The 8,717-nt window shown below is 58.3% G+C and overlaps 1 protein-coding gene across 1 annotated transcript; it reads right to left on the bottom strand.

Annotated features, from left to right (window-relative positions):
- Nucleotides 1-5,233: 5,233 nt before the first annotated feature.
- On the bottom strand, nucleotides 5,234-7,965 carry TFF3 (trefoil factor 3). The gene is made up of 3 exons (XM_069472259.1): nucleotides 7,874-7,965; nucleotides 6,381-6,527; nucleotides 5,234-5,428 (listed from the first exon to the last, which is right to left on the bottom strand). Exons 1-3 carry the CDS (start codon nucleotides 7,953-7,955, stop codon nucleotides 5,415-5,417), a joined length of 243 nt encoding a protein of 80 aa, XP_069328360.1. The 5' UTR covers nucleotides 7,956-7,965; the 3' UTR covers nucleotides 5,234-5,414.
- Between the last annotated feature and the right edge of the window lie 752 nt (nucleotides 7,966-8,717).

Here is an 8,717-nt window from a genome sequence, read left to right as displayed (position 1 = left end):
GAGAGGCCATGCTTTAATTTGAAAATTTGGAAAACATCCTCGTACATGCATTCTTACAACCGACAGTTCGAGCCACAGAAGCCTTTCTGGAAGCCCAAATCCAAACTGTGAAAGAGTTCAAGCCTCTACCTGGAGGTGTGGCCTGCAGCCCTGCCGAGAGCCACCCCACTCCCACCATGCCTCGAGGGGACTTCAAGGACAGCCACGCAGCCCAGACATTCTGCCTCTGACCCTCTGGCCTCTGGGCTCCACCTGCTGTGGCAGGAGCCCAGGGGAGCAGTGCGGTCTGCCAGGCCGGGACTCCTCAGAGGGCACTGGCTCTGGGGACCCTCCATGGGTGTTGGTGACTTTGTCCAAACCACGCTGTGGCCAGAGGCTCTTCCTGCCCACTCGGTGCAGAGGCGCCACCAGGCCTGTCCCCCTTCTCCTCCACAGGGGCTCCCGGGTGTGTCTGTCGCCCACCTGAGCCTGTATCGGTGCCTAAGTGTGAGGCAAAAATCCCCCTCTCTGTGCTATTGAAAGCTGGGGAATTCTCGGGGTGGAGCGATGAACGCAGGAGAATATCCAACGTGTTCTGGAGCCACGCAGAGCTCTCCAGCCCCCGCGGGAGGAGCCACACTCTTCATCGCTAGCACAAGGGCAGGGAAGCCACACAGCGCAGCGCGGGGCGAAGCCCGCACTCCTCTCCCCCTCCACCAGCCGCAAACACCACCAGCAAGGGAGCTCAACATGTTCTGGCTTCTTCTTCAAAGTTCTCATTCCATGGGTTCTGGAAGGTTCTGGAAATGTACACCATTTCCGAGTCAGTGATGAAGGTGTTTGACATGAGAATGATTCCTGGACCCCATGGATCACAATCATTTTTCAAATTCACCCTGACCACCTGGGGATCCCACCCAGGAGGTGGCAAGGCAACCAGGCTCCGGCAGGTGGTGTCACTGGTGCCCAGGACTGCAGTCCACCCCCGAGTACTGCGTCACCCGCAGCCCAGGCAGGCAGCCAGCACGTCCCAGACCTGACCTGGGCTAGGCAGGGGGGCACCTCTGGGGGGGACATGGAGCCCACACCTGGAATTAGACTCAACCACAGGGAGAAGGGGAGCGAGAAAAGACGAGTTTCCTGTGAGGATGCTTCCCCTTAATGAGCAGAGAGGGGTGGTCAGTTTGTAGCTGCAGCACAGAGGTAGCTTCGAGCACCATCGGGGTTCTTGGTCTCACACCTTGGCACAGGTGGGCACCAGGCTTTCCTGGAGTGTTCACACGACACTCAGAAACACGTCCACAGCGTGCCGAGCGTCCGTGTGCCAGGACAGCTCCACTGGGGACCCCTGGTTTAGATCATGTGTCCCGGGCCCCGATCTTCCCCACTGAGCCCTAGATGGGGCACGGAGATGGGTCTGGAGGTGGGAGAGAAGCCACTTTGGCTATTCCTGGCCAACGTCCCACCAGAGACCACAGGGACATGTGTGCAGTCAGCGTTGGGCTTATGGACACAGCAAAGAGAAACCCCACACACCAAGGGGCATCTAAACACGAGGGTGCAGAAAGGATTCATGGTGGGAGATGGGCTCGCCTCGGGGGCTTCGGGGGAAGTTCAAGGAGATGGGCTTTGCCAGCATTGGGTGCTGTCAGGAAGCGAGCGTGGCTCTGTGATTGGGGATCTTGATTTTTAGCACACCTGGCACCTGCACCTGGATTGGTGGGGAACCGAGGTCACTCTCAGTAGCCAGCAGAGGGCGCCGCCTGCTCTCTTTCTGGTGTGGACAAGGTCCACGTGGGTCTGTGCACACTTGGTGGTGGGTGGGCTTGTTTGGTCTTGCTCCGTCCCACGGAGGGGTCTGCTCCAACACCGCTGTGCTGCGGTCTCTGTGGGAATGCCGAGGGGCGCTGCTCTGTTTCTTACAGCATAAACCCCGCCTGGGTCTGGGCGCCAATGTCCGCACGATAGGAGACGGAGGGAGACAGAGGCAGGTGGGAAGGTGCCAGGAACAGGGGGAAGCGTGCAGATCCCGCCCAGGGGCATTCTGGGACCCCGGGAGGAGAAGATGCCTCCTGGATGACCCCAACCCAGAGACAGTCCCAGGGAGAGGGGCAGTGCGTGGACGTCCACCCCACGGAGACAGCAGAGCCTGGACTTGGCTGAGCACCAGACAGTGGCTAGATTTGATTTTTTTGCAAGAACTTCAGAGAGAAAGACACCTCGCTACGATAAACATGAAGTTACACTTTGGTACACCAGAGCTCATAACCAGGAAATTCGGACCTACCACAAAGAGATGCAGATAACCACTTTGGAATTTGGTTTGCATTTTATTAATGCATGGTGTGTGGTTCATGAACCTGGTTTCACAATTCTGAGAGAGTCCGGAAGGGTTCGGGCACGTCTCCTCTCCTGAATCAGCAAAAGCTGACCTCCCAGGTGTCGGGCAAGTGAAGACAGGAGAACTGCCCAGCTCAGGCTCCAGGGCCCAGGGCCCCCACCGCCTCCGGGATGTCAGTTCAACACGCCCGCTGGGCGCTACGGACCCTGTCGTGAGGGTTTATTTTCCAAATCACTGTGACCCTCATTCTCTTCTTCTTCTCTGGGACTTCCTTAGGCCTGCATGCCTGGTGCCGAGCGTCACACCTGGGTGCAGTGAGACCTTTGGGACTCCTCCCTCCCCACCCGGACTCACGGTGCAACCCCCTGGGTGTCCCCGCTGGAGGGCTGCCTCCCTCCCGCCCCTAGTGGCCAGGTTGCGGCAAGGCGAGTGCAGCACTCACCTTGGATGGAAACTCTAAGGGGCGCTAGAAAACTCAGTGATCAAGATAAATATGATAACGAAACATTTAAAATCAAAAGCAATGCAAAGAGGGAATGATGAACAAAACACCAACAATTTAAAGACAAGGTCCAACCCTGCACTGGAACGATTCTGCCTCACTCGCCTCAGCCTAATCCCAGCCCAGTTCTAATGTAATGAAACTTTATTTATAAAAACAGGTGAGCAGTCCGCAGGCCTCGTGTGATTTGCTGATTGGGTTTTTTAAAATATTGCGTAAAATCTTGCTTCTTTTGATTGCTGAGTCTTTGGTCAACCCCTTAAATTTCGTGCCTGGGACGTGCGTGTCACCCCCCTCACCAGAGCCCTGGCCCTGTCCCCATTCTGGCTGCTGATATGGGAACTCACCTGGCTTTGGGAAAGAGCCTTGGCACCCTCAGTCTCGCCCCTGCCATGTGGCCTGGAGAAGCTCCTCACCCCAGCAGATGTCCCCAGACGTCTGTGGTCCTCTTGGCCCCAAGGCTGTGTGGGGACAAGGTAGCCACAGGTTTTGCTTATGTCATTTGTGGCACAAGCTGGCAGCTGGGATCAGAGTCCCCGGCAGCAGGTGCGTCTCTGAGGATCTGCCCGGGGCCGTCCCGGCGGCTTCGTCCCAACAGTGCTGTTTGCTCATCTCCCGACAGACCGGGTGGGCTGAGGTGCAGCCATCAAGAAGACACGGGCTCAGGAAGGTCGGCAGGATGGACAAGGAGGGCGTGTTCTGGAAGATTCCCTCTTGCAGGGTGGAGGGTGGTGAGCCTGCTGTGGATCACCAGCTGGAGGGGGTGGCCAGGACCCCCACGCAGGGACTGGCTTCTGACCTCAGGCGGCAGACACGCGGGGAGTAACGCGCCAACCAGAGGGATCCTGCGCTTCCAGCACAACCTCCCAGGACGACCCTCTCCCTCTGCACCTTCTCACATGGCAGCGAGCTCGGGCCACCACATTTGGGGCAGCAGGAACAACGGTGAGGCCACCAGGATGCCCGTGAAGCACTGTCCTATCTAAGGAAGGGACAGGCCCGGGCAGAGGGGTGGAGCAGCTCTCCAGACGGCAGCCCGCCCAGCCTGGGCTCTGGGGGTCCCTTCTTTTCCAGGTGCTCGGGCAGGTGGGAGCACAGTGAGGGGTGTCAGCAGGGACAGCAGACGGGCAGTGCCCAGGGACACAGGGGCAGGCAAGGAATCCTTCGGAGATGCAGCTGGCAGTTCCACGAATAAGGTCCCACCGCAGGGAGGCTGCGGAGTCCTTGTCCTCGGGGCAAGGCCACGGGCAGTTAGCCAGGGAGGAAGCAGCGCCCAGTGGGCCGTGGCAGTGTGGCCTGAGGCTGAGGCCCTGGGCCCGTGGCCGCCTCCCTCAGCCCTCGAAGGCTGGGCGTGGTCTGGGGGGGAGAGGGGTGCAGGGGTCTGGCTAGGAGGACATGCGGGAGAGGAAGGTGCCGGGTGGCAGGTCTCAGAGTGGGGAGGCCACGCTTGGAGTGCACTCTTAGGGCTGGAAATCTCCCTGCTGGGTGTTAGAAGGGACACCCAGGGCTTTGGATTCCAAGATGGGGACATCCTGACATTGTACCCTCTCAGCAGGGGCTTTTGTAAAGAAAGGCTTTTTCCTTATCTGTAAAACAAGGGTTGCCATGTCTCACTTCCAGGCATGTTGTGAGCTCTAGGGACCAGGCCCCAAGTGAAGCTCAGAGACCAGGGCTGCTGTTTTCAGGGAGTGGGTGTCTCTCTTCCAACGGGCAGAAATGGCTCAGACCCGGAAACCCACCTCCTCGAGCTGTCCTCTGCCTCTGGGCAGAATTGTGTGTCGGCTTTCAGAGAGTCCCCCGGCAGCAGGAGCCACCGGGAGGCTCCGCCAGAAACGGCCCTGGTGTGCGCGGAGAGCGGAGAGCCACCTGTCCCAGAAAGCCGTGTGGGGTCGGGGAGGACGCTCAGACCAGAGGTGGTTCAGACGCCGTGAGGACCTGAGATGGTCCTCGGTGACACTGATTTATTCACACAGCTGCATCCGTTTTCATAAAAAATAGAAAATAAAAGGCCACCCAAGATGACACAGGTGTCAAACTTGGCTTGCAAACAAATACCAAGAAGGAACCAGTTTGTAAGATGCTTTTACTGGCTCGAGCTCGTCACCAAGAAAGACATTAATCATTTTTTAAAACTCATGTTTGAAATGTGTTTTCTCAGCTTACACGGGGAAGTGGCCACTTACGAGGTTCCTGCCGTCCCCAGCAGGGCAGCGCCCGGCCTGAGACGTGAGATATCCCACACGAGGTGCAGCCTCGGGGACTATTTCCTGCCCTTGAGGGGGGGACAGACCCTCTCCGGGGGGACAGACCCTCTCCTGGGAGACGTGATGACACCCTCCGGCCGCCCCCAGAGGGGAAATGCTGAAAGGAATGAGTGGACGCGGCAGAAATAAAACACGCGGCGGAAAGTCTCAGGGACGAGCAGCCGTCCTGTGCTGAGCACGGGTCTTTATTCTCTAAGGCGTCAGCCCCCGACACTAACTCGCAGCAGAAGCCCCGCCAGGAGCAGAGGGACAGAAAGGAGGGACGGCGGGCGGGGCGCCCAGAGAGCGGAGCCTCGCGTTCCAGGGCGCTGGCGGCAGCGGGTGGCGCTCAGAACATGCATTCTGGAAACAGAGCAGAGGTGTCATCGTCATCCCGGGCAGTCTCACCTCCACCCGCCAGCTGTCTGGGGTCGAGGGTCCAGGCAGGCTCCACTGTCAGCCCGGCTGCTGCATTCTCCCCCACCCCCCACCACGGGGGACGATAGCCAGGTGCCCCACGGACCGTGCCCCACCTCGGGCCACCAGGTGAGATGACAGTGCCCGGGGGAGGCCAAGAGGCAACAGACAGCTCCCTCCCAGTCCTGGAGCCCCCCTCGGACCCCCACCCCGGCCTCGCTGGGCAGGCCAGGGGCCTCTGGCATTGATCGGGGAGCCGGATCCGCTGGAACTCGGTCCCCCCTTGTTACCCTGGGACGAAAGCAAGAGTGGCCCCTTTGGGTGCTGCTGCCAGGAAGGAGCCTCAGGTAGGCCCGTCCTTGTAAGGTGAGCCTGCACCTGGACACACCAGATGGCTCCTAGCGGACTGGTCCACCCAAGCCACCGTGCGGAGAGGCAGGGTGGGGTTGGGGGTGTGGAGAGGCACCAGGGTGTGCCGCCCAGTGCCACCACCTGCCTGCCATCTGCTGTGGGCATGTCACAAATGACAAGGACTCTGGGTGGTGGATTTGTGGACAGCAGCCTGGGAAGTCGGCCCAGCTCTCCAAACCTGTATTTTCCATTTCTCTCGAGGACAGTTTTCAAACCAGCTCCCTCTACGTGACACCTTAGCTTTGAGCACCTTTTTGAAACCGTTGCTTTTGTGTTTTACACGAAGGAGACAGAAGAGGACAGCCACCGTCCTGGGCACGAAGACTGCCGTGAGGCCCACCTAGGGGCAGCACAGGTGCTGGGCGTCCGCCAACGGAGGGCCGGGGTATGCATGGCTTCCTGGGGGCCCAGAAAGGCCAGGACCACCCAGGGACACCAGGCCGCATGGGGGGCAGGCCCAGGCCGCAGCTGCCGGGCTCGGGCTCACCTGTTTCCTGCAAAGGCTTGAAGCACCAGGGCACCTCCGGGATGCTGGAGTCAAAGCAGCAGCCCCTGCTGTTGCACTGCTCCTGGGTGATCTCGGGGTAGCCGCAGTCCACCCTGTCCTTGGCCGGCACGACACACTGGTTTGCCGCTGTCCCAGACAAAGCCCAGTCAGCCCCAGAGCCCTACCAGCTTGGGGCTGGTTTGTAGGCTTCGTTTGCACCTTTGCACCCCCCACCTGGCGCTCCAGCGTTCAAAGGATGGCGACACCCCCGCCCCAGGCAGATCAGCTTTCCATGTAAATATTTAGAGAAATGTCCTGTTAAATGCTCAACTCAGGGAACCTGGCCATTGCTCCCCTTGGCATGCTCTTATCACTTTGTCAGGAAGTCAAACACGGGCCTGGGTCCAGCTGGCAGGGGCCCTAGGAATCCGGGGTCCCCTGAACCATGAAACAAAGTTCCCCTTCATTGTTCAGTCACTGAAAACTCGCCCCCTTGTTCTAAACGAAGAGTGCAGCAGGAGGTGAGCGCTCCGTGGGGAAAAGCCCGTGCACGCTGCTTTCTATGTCCTTTCCGTGTCTCCCCGTCCCCAAGTTGCTGAGCTCGTCACATCTTCCCTGTGCATCCCTCAGTCTCCAACACTCGTGTTCCCAGCAAGCCTGTGTGTCACTCTGTGCAGCCAAATCCCACTTTGTCTCATTAGCTAACCGGATTCTACCTTAGGAAAATGGAAATCACGTGAAATCTCCTAAATTCTCTCCTCTGTCGCTGCCAGTCCCTGAGTCCGTATCCTAGTGGTCCCCACACTTTGCTCACATTTGAATCTGCCAGGGATCTCTGAAAACTGCTGCTGCCCGGGTCCCCCCGGGGACTTCTGGATTAACTGGTGCCCCTGGCGTTGGGGTTTTTCATAGCTCTGCCAGGTGTGGGAACCGCTGCCCTCCGCCCTGCTCAGTGGACAACCAGGAAAGAGCCACACCCCAGTTCCTCCGAACGGGGGTTCAGGAAACAGCCACAGCCCACCCAGAGCGGCAGTGCGATGGCTAGAATGAAAACTGTTTGTATGCACTGAAAATGTTCTGGAAGTGATTGTTCTCTCATCGGTCTTTCTGTTTTGTTTTGTAAATGTGCAAAAACGATGTGTAAAAACCTACATGGCAATTCAGAAATCTCTGGCAAAGAAGGCCATGGGATGGCAGGGGATGGGCCTGGGTTCACATCCCGATTTCAGCCCTGACCAGGGAGGACTGCCTTAGGCAAGTCAATGACTTTCTCTGAGCCTCGGTTTCCTTGTCTGTAGAACGGGCACAGCGAGACCCGCCGCGCAGGGCTACTGGAGAGCAAGTGCGCATCTGACAAGCGGTGATTGTTAAAGAAACGGGGAAGTGCGTCCGTTTTCCTAGCTCACAAGCCCACCGGGAGCCCCTTGCCTGGACCACCCGCATCCCTCCCTCGTCCCCCCTGCCCACCGCTGGGAAGCTGGAGCGGCACTCACACAGCCCGAGGTACTGCTCGTCCGCGCCGGCGGGCACCGAGGCCAGCACCAGCACCAGCAGGCAGAGGGCTCTGGCCTCCATGGCGACAGACAGCTCCGAGGACCGGCCCCTTGGAGGATCTGCGCCAGGAGAGTCATTTATAGCCCAGTGTTTGCTCAGCTGCTCCGGGTCGTCTGTGCCTCTGTGTGTGTGTGTGTGTGTGTGTGTGTGGGCGGGGAGGGCTCTCCCTCCACCTCCGGCTGCTCCTGCACGGACTGTCACGCACCCGACAGCCCCGACCCCACTGTCCTGGTAGCCAACAAGCAGCGGATTCCAATCTGGGTTAATGTTCCTCTGTTGGGGGGTGGGCCTGTGTCGGGAAGAGGATAAAGGCTGTGCCACCCAGCCAGGAGCTCAGTGACAGGACCTCCCCAGGCCACCGAACCCCAGGTCGGCCTCAGGCACCAGGAAAGCCGAGGAGCTGTGGTCAGGGTGTCGCCTCTCTCACAGCTTCCGAAAGGTGGGACTCCTTTCCTTTCCTTTTTGCTTTTTTCCCAACCAAAAAAAATTATTAACTACATTTTAATAAATGTATGAAATAAATGTCTTCAATGCATTTTAATAATAATATGACACATACGTTTGGTTTTTAAAGTCAAACAGTACAAGACTCTCCCGTCCAGAGGCATCTGTTTGTGACCCTTTCTGAGGCATCCTGCTAGAAATTTCCAGAGCTAACGCGCTTTCACACAAATGGGAACTGACTGTAGGGCTTTGCCTGGTTTGCTTTTATCCTTAACGAAGGATCTATCTTGGAGATTGTTGTATAGCAGCATATCTAGATGAGACAGGAACAATTAGACC

This window comes from Eulemur rufifrons, chromosome 7 (assembly GCF_041146395.1).
Source record: "Eulemur rufifrons isolate Redbay chromosome 7, OSU_ERuf_1, whole genome shotgun sequence".
Lineage (NCBI taxonomy): Eukaryota > Metazoa > Chordata > Mammalia > Primates > Lemuridae > Eulemur > Eulemur rufifrons.
Note: the sequence above shows the minus strand (reverse complement) of the source record. Positions and strands in the feature narration are given on the sequence as shown.